Source organism: Vidua chalybeata, chromosome 21 (genome assembly GCF_026979565.1).
Source record: "Vidua chalybeata isolate OUT-0048 chromosome 21, bVidCha1 merged haplotype, whole genome shotgun sequence".
In the NCBI taxonomy this organism is placed as follows: domain Eukaryota; kingdom Metazoa; phylum Chordata; class Aves; order Passeriformes; family Viduidae; genus Vidua; species Vidua chalybeata.
The window spans coordinates 10777326-10804177 of NC_071550.1; the positions used below are offsets into that span (position 1 = coordinate 10777326).

At 48.9% G+C, this 26852-nt stretch overlaps 1 protein-coding gene across 8 annotated transcripts in view; it reads left to right on the top strand.

Annotated features, from left to right (window-relative positions):
• Positions 1-26852, top strand: part of EXD3 (exonuclease 3'-5' domain containing 3) — a 254749-nt gene that overhangs the window by 106276 nt on the left and 121621 nt on the right. For 7 of the 8 annotated variants that reach the window (XM_053961998.1, XM_053961997.1, XM_053961999.1 and 4 more), the window contains 7 exons: positions 13873-14039; positions 15515-15653; positions 15993-16206; positions 17178-17287; positions 18394-18589; positions 19691-19857; positions 22120-22290. In XM_053961998.1, coding sequence (XP_053817973.1) covers positions 13873-14039; positions 15515-15653; positions 15993-16206; positions 17178-17287; positions 18394-18589; positions 19691-19857; positions 22120-22290 — 1164 coding nt within the window. The remainder of the gene's footprint in view (positions 1-13872; positions 14040-15514; positions 15654-15992; positions 16207-17177; positions 17288-18393; positions 18590-19690; positions 19858-22119; positions 22291-26852) is intronic. The other variant, XM_053962003.1, reaches the window with a different exon arrangement.

Genomic DNA, 26852 nt, shown 5'->3' on the forward strand with positions numbered 1-26852 from the left:
AACATGCATGGAACTGTGATATCAATGAGAAGCATGGTAGAGGAGTGACTCTGGTGGCAGGTGTCACCTCTGGCAGGGTTTAGGTGTCTGTCAGACTGTCTGAGGTGTCTGAGACACTTGCAGGAGGTTGGCAGCATGACAAGGGCCCTGCTGAGGGACACTTCTGTCTCAGAGGGCAGTAGGAGCACCAGAACACCTCAAATAGTACCAGACACCTGCATTTTGGTGACCTGAAATGTCCCAGTTTGACAGAGAATTTGGGTGTAGGATGGTTCTGCTGCCCTGCTCTCAGTGCTGTTTTCTCACCGGTGTTTTGGGGGTCTTGTAGATTCAGCTGGGCTGATCAGTGCCAGATCAGTTTAAAATGTTATCTCAAACATACCAAGAAGTTATACCAAGAAATCTCTGTGTGTTTGTCTGGCCTTTCCTGCAATGCAATTCCATCTCCTGTGGAGCAGAACTGAGTGACACTGCCCAGCACTGCAGCTCTTGCTGGGGACAATGACTGGAAGCAGCACTGGGCAGGTTCAAACTCACAGGTTTATTTGGGACTGTCAGTGTTATAACCACTGAGTCCAGGAGAGGGAATGGGTAGAAATGGGGTTTTCACTTTTATTGACCTTAAGTCAAGGGGCTTTTTGCTACTACATCCCAAACTGTTCTGTGCTAGTGTTTGCACAGGGAAACTATCCCTTAACTTCTCAAAATTAAACATCTGAAACCCTTCCAAATCTGGTGTTCAGAAAAGCACTCCTGTTTGGAAAGATGTCAACTTGTTCTCTGAGTGTTCCTGGGGAGCAGGGGCCTCTTGCTCAGGATGAGAAGAAACAGCCTCAAAATGCACCAGAGAGTGTCCATATTAGATTTTAGAAAAAAAATGTTCATGTAAAGGGCTGTAAAGCACTGAAATGGGCTGCCCAGGGCAGTGATGGTGTCCATCACTGGAAGTGTTCAAAAAATGTGTAGATGTGGCACCCTGGGGACATAGGTTAGTGGTGAATGTGTTGGTACTGGCTTGATGGTTGGACTTGATAATTTTAGAGGGCTTTTTCTACCTTAATCATTCCACAATTCGCTAATTCTGCACTACTTAGGACCACTCTGACCTTGGTGTGTGGTTTGAGAGGAGGGTGCAGGGATGCACATCCCAGAAAAGTGCCCTCATTTTCCTCAGGCCCCTATCCTGCAGCTCCTCAGTCTCTTCTGGGATTGTGAGGATGCAGAGATGGGCTCTGGGGGCAGCTGTTTCCCGTGTTCTGCACAGGGAGAGCCTGCAGGTGATCTCTGTCCTTCTCCAGCTGGGACAGTGAGATAACTTACTTATTTTAAAGTTTCTGACCATGAAAATCAAGGACTGTGCCAGCTCCTTTTCTGGGTGAGTAGGGGTCAGATGCTGGTAATTCCTAGGAAATGCAGAACTCCAGTTCTACTACAGTTCAAGGGCTGTTATGCTGCTTATAGGCAATATTCAGAAATCTGCCCTTCTTTCTGTGCAATACATTGGAAAAACATTAACAATTCCCGGTACTTAATAGGTGTAAACGACCTTACACTGCAGCAAGGAGTTGGTGTAATCTTATTTATTTGACCAATTAATTTCTAAATTGCAGTGGCTGATGCCAAGATTCTTTCTGTACAGAACCATTTTGACCTCAATTAAAACACAGCTACCTCTGGAATAAAATGTAAAAGCTGTTACACTCAAGGAGGGAATTTTTAAAGGGATTTTAAAGGGTAGAACACCATTTATTTTTTCAAAGGTTTTTTTTTTGTGGCCAGAACATCTTGCCAGGACTCCTGCTCTGGGGAGTCTTGAATAAGGACAAGGAGTCAAAAAGACCACTTTACAAATACCTACATCCACTGTTCTTCCCTGGAACCCCTGAGTTTAAGGAAACTTTTCAATTGGTTTGAGTGCAATGTGTGCAGTGTGAGGAACTGAATATCCACGGGGAATGAAGCAGTGTGTGCTGTGCAGATGGGAACGATGCTCTGGAGGTGATTAATAAGTGACATGTCTCTCAGTATAAGGCTGCATACAAAATTGTCTTTCCCTTTGGTTGGAGTGAAGTGTTTATTCAGGGATGGGGTGGATTTCATCACTCAAATGTCAAACCCAGACTGGCTCTTTTCCTGGAAGGTGGAAACCCAAACGAGTTTAACCAGCCAACATATGGAGTCCCCTGTTAGTACTTATGGACTTCTTTAGCAGGAAAACAAACCAGTGGATGATTGTTTTGTTCCTTCTGGTCTTAGAAGTCTCAGGGAGGAATCATCAGCTGAAATAAATGTCATGCTCCCACCAGTGGTGCTTGTGCTGAGGTGCTGAGCCACTGGAGCCCAGCAGCTCCCAGTATGGGGGTGTGTGTGAATATGCAGGAGCTGCTCCTGGTCTGCTTTTGCCTGCAGTCTGCCAGTTCAACCATCTGCAAAAGAATTTCATTTATCTTTCCACAGCTTTAAGTAGCTCCCTAACAGCTGCCACTGCAGAAAAGAGAAGGTTTGATTTTTCTTTCCCTTTTCCCCTTTGCAGAACAGCTGGTGTTTATACCTGGACTAGTGACAGTTTTCAGGTCTGCTGTCTCTCTTGGGAAGTCAGGACTGGGGGAACTGCTTTGTTTCAAGTCAGAACTGGCAGCCTTTCTTCCCTCAGTGCCCACTTGTAGCTCTCATTTCTCCTTCTGTTCCTCTCCCTGCGCTTTGTCCCCTGTTCAGGGTCTGGCAGGAGCTCAGTGGGGTGACAATGCTTTGACATTGTGCTTTTTCCCTGTGCCATTTTCTTCGGATTCACTATTCTTATTGGAGGTCTCTGGGGAGAGCACACAGCCACAGTATGGTTTAAAGGGACTCTTAACTGGAATCTGTAGTAGGAGGAAAAGTGGGAGGCAAAGTATCAATCTCCTTCTGTTTTTCAGGTCAATTTGTCATGGGGTCACATATTGATTGGAAGCTGAAATAACACCAGTTACTGAAAAGCAAAAGGATGACTGATGGGGCTGGTGCAGAGAACAGGCATGTCTGTGGCCGTCTCAGGAACAGCATCCCGTAATTCCGGGAGCTGGACTCAGTGATCCTTGTGGTTCCCTTTCAGCTCAGGATATTCTGATTCCATGACTATGATTCAGTTCTGCAGCTGCGTTCTGCTCTCAGGAGAGAGCAGGCAAATGTGCACCTGTACTAATGAGGTTTGCATTGCTAGGCTAAAAGAAATGGGAACTTTGCATTGAACAAACCCCCAGCTGCTGTGGGAGAAGCACACAGGAAAAGCCAGTGTGTTCCGAGCCTCCCCAGCTAAGGAAGAGTCTGTCAAAGGATGACATGTACAGTTAAATGTAAACACTTCCAACTACTTCCTGCATGGCTTAGGCTGTGTTAATTCTCTGTAAGGCCTGGAGGGCTGGTGTGTCTACTGTAGTTGTAGTGGTTTTATTTATAACAAATCCAGCCATTACTAGATAAATAAATTGTGGTTAAGCACGAAGATGCTGATTAATTCTGGTGTAATATTACAGTAGGTACAAAGAAGCCAAGAAAAACTGCCATAATTTGCTGTCCAATCTACCAAATTGTCAAAAATGTCCAAAATAATTCTAGAAGTAATCTAAAATTTCTCTGGAGTGATGTAAGATGTGTTTGTTCAATAACTTTAGAAAATCAGCCCCCATTTACTGAAGTGTGGATCTACAGGACCAAGCTGGGGATTGGCAGAGCTGGGTGTCGATTCTGCTTCAGGGAGAGATTGGCAAAGGATCCTTGGAAAGCTCAGGACTTCAGTCTTAAAGTTGATGGCCAAATAGCTTTAATGTGCAAACTAATTAAGTACTGGAGAGTGAAGAGAGGAAACTGTAGAGAACACACTGGGGAGGAAAAATCTCCTTTAAATTGTTTATGTGTGTTAGAGATACATTCTGACCTTAGCCGCCTGCCACCAGCCAGGGCCAGCGTGCTGCTAAGCACTGTAATTACATTTCTGTCACTAGCAGGCATTCACTCAGCAGCACAGCTTCATCAGAAGGAGATTTGGTATGGTATAAAGAAGAGCTAATTGGCTTATGGTTGTAGGTTGAGAGGTCAGGGTTAGATTAAGGAGTTAAGAGCATCAGTGAGCTGTTCAACTCCACTGGGGTGTGCTGGGGGAGGTTTAGTTCTGCCAAGTGGGAAAAGCATCCTAGGAGTAGGAAACTATACAGGAATGATGATCATGCAAAAATCTTACAAAAATGTGTGGAACATATCAACATCAGGAGTGGTGTCCAGGATACCTGTTAGTGACTGCAAACTGCAGCAAATACAGGGCAGAAGTCACAGAATCCTAGACTGGTTTGAGTTGGAAGGGACTTTAAAAATCATCTTGTTCAAACTCCCCTGCCATGGGCAGGAACACCTTCCACTATCCGAGGTTGTTCCAAGCCCCATCCAACCTGGCCTTGGACACTTCCGGGGATCCAGGGGCAGCACAGGGAAGAATTTCTGCCTAATATCTAATAAAAATCTTCCTTCTGTCAGTTTAAAACTGTTCCACCTCACCCCGTCACTGCCTCCATATAAAGTCAGTCTTTTCTATAAGCCCCTTCAGGTACCAAAGGGCCACAACAAGGTCTCCCCAGAGCCTTCTCTTCTCCCAGCTGAACAACAAAAGTTCCTGTTTGTATTCCACAGAGTAAAAATGAGGACAGGCTCATTTCAAACAGGCAAATCCTCATGTTGCTTTTGCTCCAGGACCAAGGGAACCCTATCAAGAGCCCCGACACCGGCCTGTGCAGCCAAATAGGGAAAGGCAAGGGGGAAGATGGGACATGGAGCTTGCCTGCTTCCCAGGGTAGCACAGAAGGAGAGGATGGATTCACTGATAAAAACCAAAGCAGACAAGGAGGGCTCTGCATGTAGTCTGTTTGTAGGTGGGAGCCAGTTCTTACCTGCAGCTCCATGGCAGGAGCCCCACAATGCCCTTGCCCTGAGGGAGCTGCTGTGAGCTGGGGCTGTGCAGGTGTGGGGGCTCCATTTGGCCAGTGTCACTAAGTTTTCAGCCTTCATACACACACACACACAGACCCTCTCTGCCCTTCTTACCCAGCCAGCAGTAAAATGATCCAGCCATTCAATAATCATCCCAGATTATTTAAACCCTCTGTAATCCATCGGTCTCTGTCTGAGCACTCACTGATGGATATTGGCTTCTAAAGCCTGTGCAAATCAGCTGCCTTGCACACAGATAATCAGGCTGCTGGCAATTGATAGTTTGGCTGTATTATACTTTTAGGCACGATTAGTTCCCCAGTTCCCTGCCAAGAAGAGAACCGCATAAACAGAGGATTGTTTAGAAACAAAAAAGTTCCTCTTGACGGAGAAGTCATGTAAATGGGAAGAAACAGGAAACCAATCTTCCCTTGTTCACTCTGAAAGAATGCATATCTCTGAGGAATGTTGTAATTATGGATTTAGGAAATCAGTCCAATTTGCCAGGGTGCGAATTTCAGAGTTCATTCAGTCAACCCTCTCAAGCATTTCTCCTTCAGAACAAAAACCACCAGGAGCTAAAGTGTAGCAAAAGAGATTAAAGTAGAGAAAAATCAACTGCCAAGCTTTGCTTTTGGGAAAGATCTTGCACAGATACCGATTATTGCTTTGGCTCTGAGCTAGGGAGGTTTGGGCATGGCAAAACAGAAATCAGTGGTAACCTGTGTTTGTCCCTTGGGCCTCTCTTTTCCATACACTAATGATGGGAAGAGTTTGTGCTCCTGAGCAAGTATTTCCATTGTCAGGATTTTTTTGCTTATTTACTTTGAAGGCTTTCCTAAATAGAAAAGAGGAGGCTTTTTTCCTAAATGGAGCCTATGGATTCTCATGATGTATGTGACTGGATATGGGAACACTTACTGGAGTTATTGGTGGGTTAAGTCACACTGGTTTAGCTCGTTAGGGTTAATGCCAGGGCTCCAGACCAACTGAGAAGGCATTGGAGTGACCTTAGCTCACGCACATCCTGACAAGCAGATGAGGTGTCACCCTGTGAGTTCAGGTCCTAGCAGAAGCACAGAGGCAGTGGTTTCACTCCTTCACACAGCTCTGCAGCTCTGGCAGCTCTGCAGTGATGTGGAGCTGCAGGGCCCTGTCCCTGTCCCCACAGTGGGCCTGGCTCTGGCAGCACATGGAATTCCTCACTCTGTGGAATTCCTGCAGACAGATCCTGTAGCACAAGTCGATGTCACATGCTGCTGTTAAGCTGGAATTTGGAATGCTCAGATTGGATATGCACCCTTCAGGCAGCCCCAGAGCTCAGCAGAGAGCTGTATTTTCCTTGTGCAAGCTTCCATCCTCCAGGATACAAACCAGAGTAGAGTTCCTGGACGGTGACTTCTGTAGAACATTTATGGAAGTGCCTAGATTGTAAAAACATTCTGAGGGGCTGGAAAGCCCAGAGAAATTATGTTTAGTGACCCGAGGCTCAGGCTCAGTGAGGCTCAGCAGCAGTGCAGGTCACCCAGTACACGATGGGAGCCTCCATTTCCTTAAACTGGAGAGCAGGATTTGCCACTGGCCCCGTGACACTTCATTCATGTGTGTGTGTGACACGATGACAAAAGGTGGGGAGATAAATGCTACTTCAAAATACACTGGGAAGATAAGGGTTGCCAGTTTGTCTTCAATGCACTGTGTCATTTGGCTTAGACAAAGCATCTACTGTGATAAGTAACACAGTACTCTGCTCTGAAAGAGTTTGGCCAATTTCCCCATCCTCATTCATCTTCCGTCTTGTCAAGTGCTGGAGTGCTCCCAGAAAATATCTCCAGCCTGCCATCGTGGGACTGAGGTGTGAGAAATCTGGAAGCATATAAAAAATCTGTGCCTTCTGTATTCAGACCAAGTCCTTGGTCCTTTGCTGATCCCTAGGATGAATAATATTCAACAGCTCTGGCACCAGGGTTAGGTTGGAATTCAGAAAGTGCCTCTGCAGTGGTTGTGAGAAAGAGATTTCAGGAGGAAGCACAGACCCTCAAGATAGACTTCACACAGAAGAGAAGGGAAAAGAAATTATATCTGAAATAGCATGTAGGTAAAGTTACCTTAGTCTATTTGCTATGTAATTGTATCTTGGGGGGGTTTATGGATGTCATACAGTTCTTTTCTCTTCAAGCAAAGGTTAATTTAATGGGGTTAGTTGGACAGTACAGCTCATTGCAGAGCTACACCTGTGCCATTCCCTGACCAGGTAAGTGGAAGGGATAACAAGTATTGCAGGTGAGTTGTGATTTTGTGTATCAGCATATCTGGAGCTGTAGGATGTAATTGAGGAAAATTAGTTAATTATGGGTTAAAATAAGAGGTTATGATCTGGGAAAGTCCCCACAGTGTCAGGCTATGCTGACACTGCTGAACAAGACCAGGAATTGAAGTGGCCCCAAAGACAAGTGGCACTGCTGACTGGTCCCAGCACAGCCCTAGGCTGCCTTCCTCTGAGGATCTGTCTGAAGTCTGCAGTGACAGCAGCAATGGGACAAGATCCCTTCCCTGAAACCTTCTGTGCAGCAGCAGTGGCCAAATGGGCAGTAAGAGCTGATTTTCTAGGGCAGCTTTTTCAGTCAGTGGGGAGTGGGATCCAGCATCAGGATGAGCTTTGCTATCTCACAGATGTACCATGGTGCCCTCTTTATTGAGAAGCCTGTCCTGAAGTGTTTGGGGGATTATGTGCCAGATGGTTCCTTGGGCACAGGGGAGCAATGTCCCTGTACAGTATTGCACCATCCCTCTTAAACCTGTTAAATATCTATTGGGATGTTTTTGGTTGGATATCAGGGAAAGGTTCTTCCCCCAGAGGGTGCTGGCACTGCCCAGGCTCCCCAGGGAATGGGCACGGCCCCAAGGCTGCCAGAGCTCCAGGAGCGTTTGGCCAGAGCTGCCAGGGATGCCCAGGGTGGGGTTGTTGGGGTGTCTGTGTGGTTCTTGTGGGTCTCCCCCAGCTCAGGACATTCCATGGTCCTCCATTTCTGTTTGGGTTTGTGCTTTGTCCAGCCAAGAAACATTACTATCCACTACTGAAGCTACTGAAGTGAAATCTGGGAATGACCATGCCAGATTCACTTCAGTGGAACATCCTGTTTGGAGCCTTTCATCTCTGTGGAAGGAAGAGTCCATGCCCTGTGGAGCTGCTGCCAGCAGCAGGTTCATCTGTTCTGTGGCTCTGTGAGCTGCGTGAAGGTCCATGGAGGATGTCCAACAATGTGCTGAAGGAAATGTCTCAACCACTTGGTCAGTGTTTTTTGAAAATACTCTCTCTCCAGATCTGCCTCTGAAAGCTGCTTTGGTTCTTTCCTTCTGCTCTGTACCTGCTCATATCTGTGACAGCCAGTGCAGATTTTGGAGACACCATGACTTAATCTGTTCAAAATTAATTACTTCCCTTGGGGCCTGCCTGACAAAAATTTGGGAGGAATCCCAGTGCAGGAAATGTATTTGGATCTATGTGTACTACTGTTGAGTATGATCAGCACCATCCTGTATTCTGGGTAAATGAGATCTTGGGTGTTCTTCGCCCGGGAGGTGCTTGGGACTTGAAAGCAGCAGCTGCTGCAAGAAGCCGCCTGTCTGTGTGGAGAGGAGCCTGGGGAATGCGGGGCACTGCTAATCACACAATCAGAGCCTCATTTCAGTTTGAAATTAGCTCTTCTCTGAGAGCTCATCCCTGCCCTCCTGCTCAGAGCAGGGCCAGCTTTGTGGGACAAGGTGTTGCCGAGCCCTGCTGTGCCTGTTGCAGTGCTTAGCCACTCTCACTGTCCCATTTTTTTTACTTTTTGGCCTGGCTGGAATTTCTGGGAGGATCTGACTCCATCTTGTCTATGGTCCTCCCCAACAAAACTGAAGAGGGGATTATATTCCCCTGCATCAACCCAGGACTTCCCTATGCTGAACAAGCCCTGCTCCCTCAGCCTCCCCATGTGCTCCAACCCAGTGACCATCTCATGGAACCCCAGCATTGTTTGGGTTGGAAGGGACCTATAAAGCCCCTGTGGGGGTGAGCTTTACCAGAGAAGCTGTCACTTCTGGCTGCCACTTGGCCGTGGTTGTGTGAGGCACACAGGAACATGGAGCAGATGCATCCTGTCACACAATATTGTTCATCTGCTCACCACAAACCAGCAGCTTCCTCCAGGTTGCCCAGAACAATCAGCTCCCTGTGAGGAGCCCCAGTACAGAGGCAAGCTGACTTTAAAGTTGCCTTTGCCTTGATCCCTGCCGATGATATCCTAAGTTAGACTCCTCTGAATTGCCTTTTGGAAGAGGCACCGGGGGGCCTGGAAGCCGAGTGTCCAGATTCACAAAGCAGGAACGAGGTGGTGTGAACATGCCCCGGGGGGCCGAGCATGCCGCGGGGAGCCGCGGTGCCGAAGCTTTGTGCAGGAGGATGAGGCCCCCTCGGCCGGCATTGATGTGGTAATGGCTGCCGCGCTGGGAAGCGCGGCTCCGGCAGTGATCGCTATCGGAAAGCCGGCCTGCGGGGCTCTCAGTGGAGCCTGTTCTGCTCTTCTCCAGCTCATAAATGAGTGCCCAGTGCCAGTGAGCGAGAGAGCAGCTCAAATGATGAGAAAGCAGCATGTTCTCAGGCTGTTCTCAGGCTCTGGCTGTGGGTGGTGGCCGTGGCCGAGTGACTGCTGCTTTCACAGAAACCTTGCTCAGGACGGACTGGAGGGAAACTTGGCCTCTTTTATCCAAAGGAGAGGATTTCCTCCCTCCACCCTGCCCTTGTGAGACCCCACGTGGAGCATGGTGTCCAGCTCTGGGGTCTTCAGCACCACAAAGGCATTGACCTGTTGGGAGAGTCCAGAGGAGGCCACAGAGATGGTCTGGAGCCCCCCTGCCCTGAAGCCAGGCTGGTAGGGCTGGGGGTGTCCAGCCCAAGGAAGAGAAGCTCCAGGGAGACCTTACTGTGGCCTGTTGAGACTTGAAGGGGGTTTATGGGAAAGAGGGAGACGGACTTTACATGGGCAGGCAGTGACAAGACAAGGGGAAATGGCCTTAAGCTGAAGGAGGGCAGGGTTATTTTAGACATTAGGGAGAAATCCTTCCCTGTGAGGGTGGGCAGGCCCTGGCACAGGGTGCCCAGAGCAGCTGTGGCTGCCCCTGGATCCCTGGCAGTGTCTAAGCCTAGGTTGGATGGGGCTTGGAGCAACCTGGGCTAGTGGGAGGTGTCCCTGCCCATGGCAGGGGAGTTGGAACTTTAACATCCCTTCCAACCCAAACCATTCTGGGATTCCAGGATCTCTGTAGGCTCTCCAGAAGACAGGATCCCCCTCCCCTTAGGGAACAGGCTGTGGCCCTGGTCTAAGCTGGCTCTGAGGGTCCCAACTCCACCCTTATGCTTCAAGGAGTTCCCTTCAGTGACATCTGATAGTGACACTGCAGCATCTCCCCATGCAGCACAAATGATGGAAACTTTGAAACAGAAACCTGGAGCACAAATACAATAAAGTTGCAGTGACAGTACCACAGTGGCATGTTCAGGGAATGTTTAAGCACGGGTGTCTGTACCTGCCACACCACAGGGAACTCAGTAGTGCTGTCAGTGCCCTCCACTGCTGACGGGGGTTTGTCCTTTTCAAGTCTGGCTTTCTTTTTCCCCTTTTAAAATTGCTGACTCTAAAATATTCTCGACATTTTCTCTATACTAGCAGGAGGGGGTTTTGTTGGTTCTGGAAGCACTTGAAAACAGGGGAAATTGGCCAAGACATTCAAAAGTTAAATTAAAATCTGACTCTGCAAATAGCCAATGTCAGTGGTGTGAATAACGTCCCTCTTTGGGAAAAGATGTTGAGGCAAAGGGCAGAATTGGCTGGGATTGAAATGCAGCTTAACACATACAGATAAAACTGATCTAGGGTTGGATAGGGTGATTTCTAAGGGAGATATTGGATATTTGGTTTCAAAATTATTGATACTAATGGAAAAATGGTTGATGGGTTAAGGTCAGGACATTGCTGAGCTTGCCCTGCGTGGTTGGTGTGAGCTTTGTGAAGCCTTGGCGGTGAGAACAGGATTTACGGGTAGGAAATCTGCAGCCATCACTGTGGAAAGCTTTAATCATGGGTTATTGTTGGTGTCAGGGGTTTCTGTGTGCTCCTATGGATTAAAGAATGTATGATATGTCTAGAATTCCAAGAGGGATGTAAACAAGCCTCATACTCTATAGAATCTTTTCCTGCTCGGAGGTGTTGCTGATGTTGATCAGAACACCCGTGCCAGTTTCTTCTTGAGAAGTGTTCATTTACTGACAGCAAAGCACATGAAATGTCATCCCTGGTGAAACATTGCTCTCTGCATCTGTGCCCACATCTCTGGGGCCAAAGTTTCCACATTCTTGCCTCTTGCAGAGCTGTTGCGGTGGAAGCCTTTCCCCTTTAGAGCAATGTTGTTTTTTTTTTCTTTTTTTCAGTAAAAAGACGAACAAAGCTATTTTCTGTTTCAGAATGCAAGAGGGGATATCTCTGGAGAGATTAACCTTCTTTACAGAGTTGTTTTTTGTGGTTGAAAGAAGAAATCTGTTATCATTAAAATAATATTTAAAAAATCTGCACCTCATTATTTCCAGAAATAAAGCTGCCACAATGAGATTTATTAAGAATTGACTCGGGGTGAACTGAAGAGAGCTCCAACACCAAAGAGTTTGTGTTTTAGAAAAAAGACAGGAAGACAATAGGATGGATACAGGGGGAGCAAGACGAGGGAATTGCTCTGCAATGTTAGTAAGAAAATATGTTCTTTTTGGAAAGGACTCTAAGAAGTGGCTTGGCAGATGTGCAGGAGGGTTTAACTCAGCCCCTCTTCACGTGTTCAGTGCTTGGCTGAGCTCAGTCACAGAAGGCAAAGAGGGGAGAGAGGCACAAAGGTCAGGACTGGCATGGCCAGGGGAAATGTAGAGGGCAAGAAGCATGAGCAGGAAAATGTGTCCTGTCCTTTTCCTGCCCTGCCCCTTCCCTCCTGTACCTGAGCCCCTGGGGAGCTGCCGGACCCCTGTCCTGTTCCCCCTGGCTCCTGCTGTGCCCCCAGCCCCTTGGGAACAGCAGTAAAACTGTACCTCCACATATCTGTGAGAAGAGCTGTGGTTTGGCATTTGGCAGAGTCACCGGGTACAGACAGAGTGCTGAGGCAGCAGATTTTGTGAGCAGGCTGCTGTTACCTGGGGTGCCAGATCCCTCCAAGCTGTTCTGAGCCTCTGCCCCCTTCTGCACCTCTGGGTGGGGGTCATTCTTTTTTTCTCCTTGGCTTTCTGTTTCCCTTCCTTTTTACCTTGGGGCCATCAACAGATTTGTTTCCTGATCTCTGTGTCTACTTTGAAGACAAATTCTCACCTTTTAGTTACCGAAGGAATGTGAGGAATGAGGCCCCACGGCCACAGCCTCCCACCCAGCTGGGAGCTGTTCCTACATGCTGGGCAGAGGGAGCAAGGTGCTGCCCTCCCTGGGAACAGGCTTGGGCCCTTGAGCAGTGCGGATGGGCACACATGGCAGATGACAGCAGCACAGGCAGGGTGGGGATGGACTTCCAGTGCAGATCTGAGCATTTTACTCCTCTGAAATTTTTGTTCGTAGTGCCAGTCCTAGGGAGGGACTCAGCTTGTTTTAGCAGTTTTCTTGACAATATTAACTTCAAGGGCAGATCCATGACTAGGTCAGAGAGGAGAAGTTGCTACGTGGCTATGGGGGCTCCGGGATGTTTGCAGCACGTGTGGGCTGGCTGGGGAGGAGGCAGGGAACTCCCACCCCATGGAGCTGGTGTGACCCTCAGTGTTACCATGCTTGTATTTCCTCTTACACCTGCATCTCTCAGAGGTGGACAAGGCAGAAGAGCTCTAGTGCATCCAGCTGTCATCAACTGTTGCTGCCCCTTGCAAGTGGCTGCTGACCCCTGCCAGGGTGGGCACTGTGCCATGTTCCTGCCAGAGCTGGGGTTTGGGTTTAAACCATAGGCACGGTAAGTTTGTGCTGGTGTCCCCAGGCTCTGCAGTGAGCCAAGGCACTTCCCTTCCTTCAGGGAACAGCTGAGAGAATGTCCTAAAGTGCCCTCCCTGTTTGCAGGTGTGAACACAGGGAGTGACACAGTGACACCTGAGAGTGTGTTTGGCCCAAAGCAATGGTCCAGTTCTCACCTTCACAGGGCCTTGTACAGACACTGAGAGAAGGAAGTCCCTTATGCAATCATTGTTCACCCCAGCTGGATGTGGGACTTACACATTTCATCCAGCTGAATTCCAGTACAGGCTGCCACCACTGCCAGCCTGGACTCCACCCGTGGCTGTGCTTGGTGCGGGGGGTCCCAGAGCCCCCATCTAACAGCACTAGGGGCAGGAGGCTGGAGGGTGATGTCAGCCTTTTCCTGGCTCTGAACACCACTCAGGAAAGCTTCGCTGATGTGCCCTCCCTGCCCTATGGATGGCTGGCAATCCCATCCATAGTCACCTATGGATGACTGGCAATCGCAACGATCCGTGCAAATACTTCCAAGGATGCAGGAGACTCCATACAACCGTCTGTCCTGGAGACATGAGGAATGTCTATCCTAAGAAAGCCATCCCAAGAAGATGCTCCAGGGTCTGGAGCCCCTCTGCTCTGGAGACAGGCTGGGAGAGCTGGGGGTGCTCACCTGGAGAAGGCTCCAAGGAGACCTTTCAGTACTTAAAGGGGGCCAAGAAAAAAGATGGGGACAGAGTTTTTAGCAGGACCTGTTGCAACAGAACTTGAGCTGATTTTAAACTAAAATAGGGGAGATACGGACTAGATATAAGGAATAAGGTTTTTAAAATGAGGATGCCTCCTGGGAGGAGGAGAAACCCCCATGATGGAAGTTGCACTGACAGTCTGCCCTCCTCCCCTGCCCTTGCAGAGCACAGTTGGGGATAACCGGTGGCTCCAAGAACAGCTGGTGCAGTCGCTGCTCCGTCACTGTGATGCGCGCGGGGCGGCACGGTGGGCGCAGCGCTGCTGCGTGCCCCCCGAGATGCTGCCTCAGGCTGTGGCTGAGGAGCTTCAGAAGCTGCACATCCAGGACAGGTAAATATCATGTTTGGTGCCTTTTCCATGCAGATTGCTTTTCATACAAACAATGTATATTTGCTTAAAATTGTCTGCCGTGATGCGTCCATGGGGGCAGAAGTTTGCAAAGACTTCCTCCATATACTTGGATCCCATTGTGGCCCTGCACACTGCATTTGTTTGTCATAAGCCTGGAAATGTCCATGAAAGGGGCATTTTAAACTCATCCTGAGTACACAGAAGCTCTGTGAGATTGCATGCTGCTGAGGGTTCTTACACTTCCTCTGCCAGATCAACAGTGCAAATACTCATCTATTTTACTGAGGTGATTGTAGATCTGTCAAAGTTTTACTAATTATTACTTTTTAATGCTGATGATTTTGGAAAGGTCTCACAGATGGCCTTGAACAGTTCATGTTCAGGGATCCTGGTTTGGTGTATCTGCTCTTTCTCCTCATGCAGATCTGCACTTGTTCAAGTACTGTATCACCTCAGAAAATACAACACAGATGTAATCAACCTCAAAACACTTCTCCAGAGGGTCCACAGCTTTTTTGGAGCACAGGAAACTCTTGTCTGTCTTGGATATGCTCCTACCTCGCTCCAAAGCACTGCCAGACCTGCCCTCCTCCTCCTCCCTCCTGAAGCCACAGCAGCCACCAGCTGGGAGCCAGGAGGTTTTTCCATGAGGGATAAGCCCTCAAAACACAAAGGGGTGATTACAAGTGTGTGGCTGAGCCACAGACTGTGCATCCAGAGATAAAACCCATCACTACATCTCTGTGCTGTGGGAATCCTGTGCTGTGGAGGGAAGGCAGGTGAGGGTGTGCTTTGCCCTGTGTGCCCTTCATCCCTGGGATGGATGAATAAACCCCTTTGTACTGCAGTTTACTCAACCAGTCATGATACCTGCTGTGGTAGCTGCTATAAAGTCAGCAGAGCCATGAAACCCATAAAACAGTCTGGCTGCCCTGTCTATTGAGTAACACAGCCACAGGTTCCCAGAGGGAGTTCACACTGCGCACAACAAGGTGGCACCAGCATATAAATGACATCATCTGTCTCTGGTCACACCACACAGGGCTCCTGAGCTTTGCAGGTGAGAATATTCCTGGAGACCTGAGGCTGCACACCTTCATTAAATATTTTACACAAATATTGACTTCCCCATGCACACAAACCCACAGGAAAGAGTGTGCAGGGAGAGCTGCAAAATTGGGCACATAGCCTCCCAAACATAAGGTTACTAATAGTTTCCCAAATAATGAACCATTTCAAGTCTCTATGGGAGAGACTATCTGGAAATGTGTGATCTGTCCAAGGGAGCTGGATCTTTTTTGATTACTTTCTTTTCTCTGAGAAAGAACTGAGTGTCATGGGGAAAGAGAGGGTCAGGGTGAAATAAGGGGAGTAAAACTTAACCCTCTTGCTCCAATCCAGGATTTCCTTCTGGCCTTCCATGGCTTCAAACTGTTGCATCTCATTCTGTGCAGGGTGGAAGAGGTCACAAAAGCAGGTAATTATGAGGCCAGTAGGAAGAAGGACTATTACCAGCTTCCTATTCCACGGGAAAATATTCACTTTCTGCAGACATGGGAGGAGATGCTGCAGTGCTGGGAGAAGGTGCTGCAGGTGAGTGTTACCTGGGATTGGCCTGGCAGGGTCAGGGAGCTGGAACCCCATGTCAGGCTGAGACACAGAGTTGGATGTGGCCACTGCCATCCACTGCCTACCTCCCCAAGCCATGAACAGCTGCTCCTTTAAGCTGGTCTGGTTTGGGGAAGGTGTTAGGAATTGTGCCAGGGAAGGTTCCCCTGGGTGATGCAGGTGCTATGAGATTTCCCTGTGTCTGTGGCAGTTTGCACAAAGAGCTGCTGGTGCTGGGGAGGAAATGCTCATGTCCTGGACAGATTCTCCAGGCTCCTCTCAAGCACAGACAGGCTCTGGGTGCAGAAAGTGTCTGTATTGCAGCCTGGGCAGGTCGTTGGTGTGGACATGGAGTGGAAGCCTTCCTTTGGCATGGTGGGGAAGCCCCGTGTTGCCCTCCTGCAACTTGCACTGAAGGATGAGGTGTTCCTGTTGGACCTGCCACAGCTCCTCGAGCAAGCTGAGGCTGAGGGGGAAAAGGAGAAGCTTCCCCATTTCATCCAGATGCTCTATTCAGATGCAACCATCACTAAACTAGGTAACACCCCTCTCTCTTCCCCACCTCGGGACTTCACACCTCCTGTTTTGTCATCTTTGTCATTCCTAGAGCCTCTTGGTGTTGTCATTCCTTAAATCCACTTGCCATGGAACCAGCTTTTGTAGCCCTGAGTGTTCAGGCACTGCCAGGCCAGGAAACAGTGACTAGTGTAACTGGGAGTGATAGAAATACAGGATCAGAGAACCACAGAAAATCTTGAGCTGGAAGAGACTCACCAGGATCATCCATGCAGCTCCTGCCCTGCATAGACACCCCAACAACCCCACCCTGGGCATCCCTGGCAGCACTGGCCAAACGCTCCTGGAGCTCTGGCAGCCTCGGGGCCGTGCCCATTCCCTGGGGAGCCTGGGCAGTGCCAGCACCCTCTGGGGGAAGAACCTTTCCCTGGTCTCCAGCCTGACTCTCCCCTGACACAGGTCCCTGCCATTATATCTCCCCATTTCAGATCAGATCGAGGATTCCTGATATAACTTGCACTCTCAGACTTGGGATTGTCCTAGCTCTGTAGTAATCCCCAGCTGACACCCACCCTTCAGTGGTTCAGGTAATTCTGGTGGGCAGAGCTTTCTGGGTGTGCTGTCCCTGTCCCAGAGCTGCTGTGCTGGACACCAGAGATCTCTGAATTATCATACATGGTTTTTGGAGGCTTTTATCAGGAGCTGCTAAACCTGGATTTCAGAGGCAAATTCATAAATACCTTTCCCTGATTTTAAGTAAGTTGATCTTAAACTCAGCATTTTTCACGCACCTCTCTTTTCCCTTGATCTGCAGGAGTGTCTCTTAGGAACAGAAGAGACAGGACCCAGTCTTGTTCCCTGTTTGAACAGTCTTCCCACCAATGCTTATAAATATTTTGTCAGCATTTTGACTCTGAACTAGAAGAAGCTGCAGTGCATTAAGCGTGATTTGAGTTTTCCTACCTGTGTGATTTGGGCTTTTTTTGTCTTCAGGTTATGGGATGTCTGGAGACCTCAGCAGCCTTGCAGCCACATGTTCTGCTCTGAAAGACACAGAGAAGCAAATGCAAGGTGTGGTGGATCTTCTTGCAGTGGACAAACAAGTAAGGATAAACACATGGAGATGTGGGAAATGGTGTCTCCTGCATGTGCTGGTGGATAACTGTCCTGAATCCTGTTTGCATCCTGGATTGGCAGGGAGATGGCTGCATGAGTAAAGAGACCATTTCCTCCCGATGGTTTGAGGTGTTGGGGTTCTGTAAAGGAAGACAGAAATCTTTTGTTTTCATCAACTAAAATGTTAAAGCTTATGATACTGACAGCTTTTCCACAGCCTTTATACAAGCTGTGAAAAACTCTTGGAGACCCAGCTCCATTCAGCCAGGACAAGGTTTCTCAGCACAAGTTATACTTAGGAAGTTCTTGTAGAAATTCTGCTACTGCAAGGCCATGCATTATTGAAGCAGATGTAGTGGAGTTAATGATTTGTACAGAACTCTGATGTTCCTAGGAGGGCTGCTGGTGGGTTCAGCACAGGAATTTCTGGTCAGCTGAAGCACAGCTGTCCCTGAATTTGCACACAGGAGCTTTCAGCAGTCTGCAAAAATGTTCAGCACAACCATTTTAATGGGTAAAATGTACAGAGTGTTTCTGAGGCTGTGGGTTGAGGTGAAGCAGATCTTTGGGATTGATAGCTTAACCTGGAAAGTGCTGCAGGGGCTGACATAGCTGCCAACAGCCATTGCCTCAGTTTAAGCTGAGAAATGGCAGCTGCAGAGAGAGCTGCTGCCCAGGGTGTCACAGGAATGCCTTTTCCCACTGGGACGAGGAGGAGAAAGGTGCTGAACTGCCACTGCTGGTCCTTTCTTGTGTGGATGCCCAGCAGCCCCCAGCATGGTGAGCACCCTGCAGACCCCTAAGGAACCTCATCCCAGCCCTGCTGCTCTGGTGCAGGGCTATACAAGAATGCCCTTTTTTCCCCTTCCTTGGCTATGGAAGAGACTTCTCTCCAGCAAGTATGTTTGTTAAAGAAACAACCCAACACCGTGTTTATATCGTGCCATCCCAGCCCTTGTCTGAGGGCTGGGGTTCAATACACCAGGCACGATATGCATGTGACAGGGCTGTGCCTGGCCCCAGCAGCTGGAACAGGAGGTGGTTTGGGAGCTGCTTCATAACCAGGTGGTTTCTATCTTTTTGTTTCCATCAGCTGCAGTGGGGGAAGGACAGCCGGAAGGTCGATGGACTGTCCCCGGAGCACAGCCACAAGGAGAGAGGGGTCAGGCAGCCAGAGAAGGGACTCAGCCTCCTGGTGCAGCATGTGCTGGGGAAGCCTCTAGATAAAACAGAGCAGCTGTCAAACTGGGAGAAGCGGCCACTCCGGGAGGAGCAGATCCTCTATGCAGGTCTGGCCCTGGCTGGGTGCTGCAGGTGACCAGCCCAGGCTGTGTTTGTGCTCTGTCCCCAGGAAAGTCGTTAAATAGCAGAGGAAGAAAATGGCTTTGCAGATTAGTTCCTGTTCAAAGGAGTCAACACATGTTTTGTTTGTCCTTTTGAGGACATGACTTTAATGGTTGAAGTTTAAACTGTCCAGTGATTCATTATTTCCCTTATGAAGGAATTCCTGTGCTTTGCAGATTTTGTCTGATGAAACATCACCTCAGTGGAAAGTCCTCTCAGTAACTGAAAGGAGGAAAGTCTACTTCCTTCTGCCTCATTTCACAGCCTTCCTGGGAAACAAATGCTGTGTTCATTTGTCACAGTGAGGTGCTTGTTAGAGCTGGGTTTGAAATGGGCAGATGTGGTGTCAGAAACTGCAGCAGAGACTCAGGGCTGTGGAGGGATCCATAGAGTTTATTGCTGATTACCCCAGAGTCAGAAGTCTGGGTCTAAATCTTTTCCTGGTGCATCAAAGGACAGTCTGCTGATGCAAACTAGCCCTTTGTTAAATTCGACTATCCTTGAAGCTGACACAGTTCTCACAAAAGTTAATCACTGGGACTTGTCAGACTGGCTGGGAGAGTTCTCCCATTGCCATTGCAGGGAGCAGCAGCACACGGCAGTGAATGTGGGCAGGTGATTGCAAACAGCTCAGGCAGTACCTGCTCAGATATTGCATCTCCTGGGGAAGTTCCCTTCCTGTCAAGAGGAGTGACAAGGAGCTGTGGGCAGGCTTGGGGACAATGGTGAGGAGCAGGGGCTGACTGGAGTTACCTGGTGGTGGTTGGAAGAGCCACACTGCAGTTTACATTGGATTATTGGGTTAGAATGAAGATGGCAGAGCCTGTCTTTAGGAGCTGCTGCCTTGACCTCCTGTGACTGTGGGTTCAGCTGTGATGCTCAGTGAGTCAGTCCTGAAGCTGAGGGTATGACCTGAGGGAGTTGCAGCTTCACAGTTGTTCACAGTGGCTTTTACAAAGGTGGGGGCTCTTCCTTGCCTCAGGAAAGCCTCTGGTTTACTTTTGAATGAGCCTCATATGAGCTGAGGTTCATTCTCTTCCCTGCAGCCTCAGATGCCTACTGCTTGCTGGAGATCTATGAGAGGCTCTGCAAGGACCCTGAGAGCTTCGGTCTGAGTTCAGACCTGACAGACAGTCTGGTGGGAAAACAGAGCAAAAAACCCAGGGCAAAGAAGCAGCTGAATAAACAAGAAGCACCATCACCTTCTGGACAGGTTTGTAAACATCTTCAAAGAGCTCCTTGTTGCTCAAGACCCCTGCAAATCATGTGCTGCTGCTCTCAGTCACACCATTCACTGTGCATGGCTGTTCGCAGGACTCTTGCAGCAAACATCCTCCTCACCCCTCCCTCCCAGGACACTCTGCTCTCTTCTTGGCCTGCCTGGGTCCAGCTTTCCCTGCTCTTTGAGGTTCACTTGTCTTTGCACAGTGTGGGTGCAGATCTGTGTGCTAAGCCCAGTGAGCCTTGCTCATGGAAATGCTCCTTCTACATTTTGGGTTTGGATTCTGTGGCCAAAGTTTCAAAACTCTTACTTCCTTACTTTTCCTTTTTACTGAGCTTCCACACCTTGCTTTCACACTGGGAATATCTCCTTTACTGTTTCTGGAGTAGAAGTCTGCAAAGTTAAAAGAAAATGATCCATCAAAAATGCATTTCTGCTGAAGGCTTGTCTCTGCCTCCCTGCCCACCACCACATTCCATGAGAGGCCTCTCCCAGAAATTTGTCTTGTGGTAGAGCCTTAAAACTCCACCAGAGCTGTGCAACTCTGCTTAAGTATCCTGAAATGTGACTGGTGCCTCTCAGTAATAACATTTTACATTTAAAATGGAACCATTCAGTGGTTTGTGCACCTTTGGAAACCTTGGCTCAAATCCCATTTTGTTATTGCCTGAGAAGACCTACCATGTGTATCTGTGTGTCCTGAGGAGCCCCAAGTGTGTGTGGAGCTCCTGAAGTCAGTGCCCCTTTCCATGGCTGGGCTGAGATGCAGCTGACTGTGTCCACCTGTGTGTAAATGTGCAGCATCCCTTGGCCTTCAGCAGGCAGGAGAACACGGAGCTGCTCCCTGAGCACTGCGTTCATGGGAATGCTGTGTGTTGCAGCAAAGCTGGGTGGCTGCTGCAGAGGTAGGAAAAGTGAGCACTTCAGGCTGCAATCACCTTGGAAACCCACGGGTCATCTTTGTGTTCTGTACAGTCAGATTCATCAGCCAAGAGGCAGTTGGTAAAACCTGTCCCGGGACACCAAAAAAAGCAGACTTGTCCTGACTGCATCCTTCATGACTCCAAGCTCTCTTTCCCAGTGTTTCTTTGTCTGAAGTGGGGCTAATGACTCTATTTTCCTTTATAAGCTTTTTGCTCTCTGCTGGCATGAAATGTGAGAAGAAAGCTCTGTATGACAGTGCTGGCCACTGGATAAACACTGGCTGAGAGCCAGCTGCAGCTCCTGCACATCTGTTTGAACAGCAGCAGCAGCCAGGGGTAGTGTCTCCAACCACCTCAGCTTCAGGGGCAGCTCCATCCCTTGTGACGTGCTCTGGTGTCACAGCTGCATCGACCAGGGCCCTCCAGGAGCTGGTGACAGCCCAGTCTGCCCAGTGCTGCAGAGCCCTGGCTGCAGGGACCAGCTGCTGGGAACTGCAGCATCACACTAGTGTTGCTCCTGGACCTGAGCTGGTTCCCATGGAGAGCTCAGGTGGAGCTGCCTGGTGTGCCACAGCATTCCCAGCTTGGGGCCAGATCCTGCAGAACTGATCTGCAGTGCTGGCTCCCTGCATAGTTGCTGGCAGTGTCCTTCAGTCATCCCAGCTGATTCAAGTTCCTGGTGTCAAAAGCTGGACATTGGAAGTTCCTTAATAACTTCCCTTCTCCATGAATTTAGCTATTGTACTTCTGAGAGCCTCCCAAAGCCAAAGTCCTCCAAGTGCAGGAACTCCCCCAGCAGCAGACATTTGAAATAAAACAAACAGAATTCAGGCACTGCCTATTTTTAACCTTCCAAAGACAACAGAGTTGACGTGGTTGCTTTGTCTACCTGTTTCTCCCTCTGTCTGTCCTGAATCATAGTTTTATCACATGTTTATTAATTGCAGACTAATTTAGGGGACTAAATTAGCCTTGACTATGTTTCTGTGACTTCTTGAAGATGAATGTCTGTGCAGAGCACTGGAGGCCAGGTTGGCACTTCTCCAGGGAAAGGCTGCAGGTTCCTGGATCAGGTGGCCAACTGGTCAGTGAGAGAATGGTGAATTCAGAATTAGCCCCATCATGTTCTGCCCCCTGCCCAGGTGGTGATGGCAATATGGAAAGGATGGGAATGAGGATCTCGAGGTGCTGCAGAGCATGGGGGAGTGGTGACACAGGTGGAAGGAGGCAGTTGGATGTGCCATGGTGGGTGAACTAACACAGGGAGTAAAAACACAAATATACTGGGAATCAGACTTCTGCTCCTTATGGATCTTCCTGCTTTCTCTAGGAATGTCAAGGACCCAGAACGGAGCCCTCACGCCCCCCTGCCTCCATCTCCCCCCAGGAGTTCAGCGTGGTCTGTGACAACATGCTGCAGGGCCTGGGGCGCTACCTGCGCTGCCTGGGCGTGGATGTCCGGCTGCTGGACAATGAGGATGACCATAGGAAAGCTGCTGAGGTGAGTTCACAGCTCCCATGTCCATGGGGATGTGATGGGGCTTACTAGGAAGCTGCAGTGGTTCTCAGGCTGCAGGAGCTGCCCCATGGGTCCCTCTTTCCATCCCTATGCTGAGTCCCAGCTCTTTGGGTCACCCTGAGCTCTGGCAGCTGGAATCAACTGATCCCTCCAGTGGTGTGTGGCCTTGGTTCTCCAATTCCAGGAGACAGGAAGGGAGCAGAGACTGCTATGATCTCACTCTTACATGTGTCTGTTTGTGCCATTGGCAGCTGGGGCAGCTCAAGTGAGAAGAACACAAGTGGAGGGTAAAGATCATAGAATCACGGAATGGTTTGCTTTGGCTTAGAAGGGGCCCTAAAGATCATCTCCAACCCCCAAAGCCATGACCAAGTGTCTTGGGGGAAGCTGTGTGTTAGCAACAAGACAAAAGTCAGTGAAAGGAGCCAACATTCACTTAGATTTCTAATGCACTCCAGTTTGGGCTTACAGGAATGTATTTGTCTGCCTTGTGTCCAGGTCAGTTGGGCAGAACCATAATCCAAAGATGGCTGTTCAATACAGAAGGGAGAATGTCCTTAATCAATGGCCATGTAACATCCTGGCTGGCCTTGTGAGGTGACTCAAAGGTGATCAGCCACAACTTGCAGTGATGTTTGGGAAAGGAAGAGGGGACCATGAGTATTGCTCTGGGCTCCCATAATAACTCTGCCTTTCTGCCTACTGCATGAGAGATAAATGCTGTTGCATTTCAGACACATTTCTGCTATCCCAGGAGTGCAGATCACAGAATCACAGAATCCCCTGAGCTGGAAAGGACCCACAAGGATCATTGAGAACAGCTCCTGGCCCTGCACAGGTACCCCAACAATTCCACCCTGGGCATCCCAGGCAGCTCCTGGAGCTCTGGCAGCCTTGGGGCCGTGCCCATTCCCTGGGGAGCCTGGGCAGTGCCAGCACCCTCTGGGGGAAGAACCTTTCCTGCTCTCCAGCCTGACCTGCCCTGACACAACTTCATCCCCTCAGGCCCTGTCCCTGGTCGCAGAGAGCAGAGATCAGTGTCTGCCTCTCCTTTTCCCCTCCCCAGGAAGTTGTAGCTACAATGAGGTCTCCCCTCAGTCTCCTTTTCTCCAGGCTGAACAGACCAAGTCTTATACAGCTTCCCCTCAAGGCCCTTCACCATCTTTGTTGCTCTCCTTTGGACAATCTCTAATGGCCTAGTGTCTTTCTTATTTTGTAGTGCCCAAAACTGCTATCAGGGTTCAAGGTGGGGCCACCCCAGCCCAGAGCAGAGTGGGACACTCCCCTCCCTTGACCAGCCCATGGTGCTGGGCCTGATGCCCCCAAGACACAAATGTCCCTCCTGGCTCCAGGGCACTGCTGACTCACATTCAACCTTCTTTCAACCAGGACCCCCAAGTCCCCTCCTGTGACACTGCTCTCCAGCATCTCATTCCCCAGTCTGTTTGTACATCCAGGGTTGCCCCATCCCAAGTGCAGAATCTGTCACTTTCCATTGTTGAACTTCCTCTGGTCAGTGATTGCACAGCTTTCTGATTTGTCCAGGTCTCCCAGAGGGCCCCCCTGCCTTCGAGGGAGTCAATAGAGATATCCAGGCCACACAGTGTGTGCTATCAAATGTGCATGGATCACCCAGCCTGGTGTGCAGGATGTTTCCTCTTCAGATGTCTGCTTGGCCTGAATCCGGGGCAGGCTCTAACTTCTGCAGAAATAATTAATATCTCCTCCCTGCCAAACTTGCACAAGTTATTTAAACAAACTGGTTCTCAGTGCCTCCCCCCAGAGCCCCATCTCCACTTCTCATCCCCATCCCTTATCGTGCCACGGACAGGATGTTTGACATTGCTTTCTCTATGGTGACCAGACAAACATCCTTTCACTATCAAAAGCACTTGGAGTGTTACTGTATTGCAGAGCCTTTGATCTGGGCTTGGATAATCAAAGATAAAAATAAACTCCTCCCACCCTGTCTGATATCTGGCTGGTCCTGATTGAATCAAAGTTGAATGTTGACCACCCTACGCCCAAAAACTTGGGAATGTTATTGCAAAGGCCAGCAGAGGGTTTGGATCCTGGTCACTGAGTACAAGACAGATGGTTTGGGTGTTGTCCCAGCACAGTCTCAAACTGGTGTCACTAGGAACATCTAAGAGTGTATAGCATTAGTATTTGCTCTTCATTAAAGTCTTTTCACTCAAATGATTTATCAGTCATACTACACTTCTCCTTGTGCCAAGAACTCCTACAACACCTGGCATTTGCTCCTTATTGTTCTCATTCCTTCTCTTTGTTAAAGTGGCTTCAAGTGTTGGTGGGCAGATGGGTCTGGTCCTTCACCCTCTGTTATTTGGGATCAAGCTTAAAAGCCTGAGAACTTCCTCAGCTGTGCTTGGGCAGTTACGGATTTTATTTTTTTTTTTTTTTGTTTAGGTTAGCACATGTAGCAGGAATTGGTTTGGCAACCCCCATTCCCATGGATGTGAAACCTTTGTCCTGTGTTATGCTTCATCTTGTGCTGTTGTTATTGACTAAATATTTTATCTTGGACTTGTCATGGTGAGTTTATCATGCCAGATCTGCAGAGGTGTGAGAGCAGGGCCCCTGGCACCACAATCCACTGGCTCCCCTCTGGCTGACCAGATTTAGTGGTGGAGTTGGCAATGTTGGGTTTGTGGTTGGACTCGATGACCTGAAGGTCCTTCCCAGACGTAATGATTCTATGATTCTGTGGTTCTGTTTATCTGCTGTGAGATGCTACCAGCTTGCAGTCTTTGATTTAATGATGCCATTTAATTAGGACTTGATTGGAGAAGTGACTGATTAAAGTTGCCCGTCATAAGGCAGATACAGAAAATCTTTAAAAATGGAAAACCAGTAGAAATTCATACTGAAAATGTCTCTGGTTAAATCTGTCCTCGTGTGAAAGGAAAGAACGCACAGGCTGTCCTTAGAGAAGCATTTTAGCTCCTGTCCATGAGCAGCAGCCTCTCTGAAAGGCAGCTTTTATTAAGCCCTCTCACTCGATGGGGTGGCCGTGCTGATTTCCCCATATTACCTTGCTTTCCTACCTGCTGTAGCACCTGCACACACCTGTGTGGCACAGCAGGTCAGCAGCTGGGGCTGGAATTAGTTCTAGATGTGCTGGACATGCTCCTTTACCTGAGAATTTTTGCAGCCTGTGCACTGAGAGCTGGTGGGACCCACCATGTGCTGTCCCCAGCAGTCCTTGCCTGGCAGCACTGCCCACTGCACCTCGGGCAGGGCCTTTGCAGGACTTCAGGCAGTGGCCCAGGCTGGCCCAAGCCTGGCTCTCTCCTGTGTGGCCTCTCTGAAGAAGGGCTGTGTGCATCCAGCCATTCCTCCCCAGGGACTCTGACTCCAGCTCCAGGCAATCCATGGGGTAAAGAATCTGGAGATTCCATCTCTGGGATGCAGCAGGTTCTGAGTGTGCAGGTGCCGGTTTTGGGTGATCCACCCTTTGCCTTTGCACTTACTCCTATAAGCAACAAGTTATTTGCAATTAATACAAGTTTATTTACTTAAAATTGTGCCCTGTGCCTGTTGTGTTCCTACCCAGTTCTTTCATGCTCCATCCCTGGAAAATACCAGGTCAGGTTGGATGGAGGCTCTGAGCAGCCTGACCCAGTTGAAGATATCTCTGCTCACTGCAGGAGAGTTGGGACAAGATGATCCCTTCTAAACCAAATTATTCTATGATTCCATCTTGTCTTCTGCAAGCTTCTCTTTGCAGAGAATCTTAAACCTATCTTTTGAGTTTTCCAGATAATTGGAAGGAGATGGAAAAGTGGATGCTTCTATTTTCTCTGCAGTTTTGCAGAATCAGGCAAAGCAGTGGCATCCTTCTCATACCAACCTTACAGGATCACCCAGCAGCCTGAGTGACTGCAGTAGATCCTGCAATGTTGTACCTCAGGGGCAGAGCAAAATGTTTCTAATGAGAGACTCAGTGGATTCTCAAAGCTGCTTCAGTTGTGTTCTGGGTTGGTTTACTTTATTTTTTAATGGACTTTCTTCTTGGTCTTCAAAATCATCCTCACCTCTAAGGATAATCTGATGCTAAGGCAAACCTGGTATCTTTTGAAGTATCCTAATAACCAGAAGGAAGGCAGGTAAAGCTGGCTTCCCAAGGCTCCCATGCTGTGGAAGATTCTCTTGCAAGGTTACACCTACCCTCCAAAGCTCCAGGTGAACCTGCGAGTTGCAGAGAAGGGCCAGGCTGGATGGATCTCAGGAGCCAGATAGAGCATTGTGCACCCAGATCTAAATTGCCCTAGACTAATTTGGAGCCAAGTGACACGAAAGGGATTTTAATCCTGCAGTGAGCAGATCTTCACCTAATGGGGAAATCTAATCTTGGATCTTGTCTCAGCTTTGACTGGCTTTTTCCATATTTTTGATGTAGATGACATTCTCCAGGTTTGCTGGTCTTTTTAGTCTGGTGGGAAGCTAAATTCAGAGAGGGCTGTGAAGAAGAGAAGAGCTGTGAAGAGCTGTGTTGCTTTTAAGATCAAGACTTGGCTTTT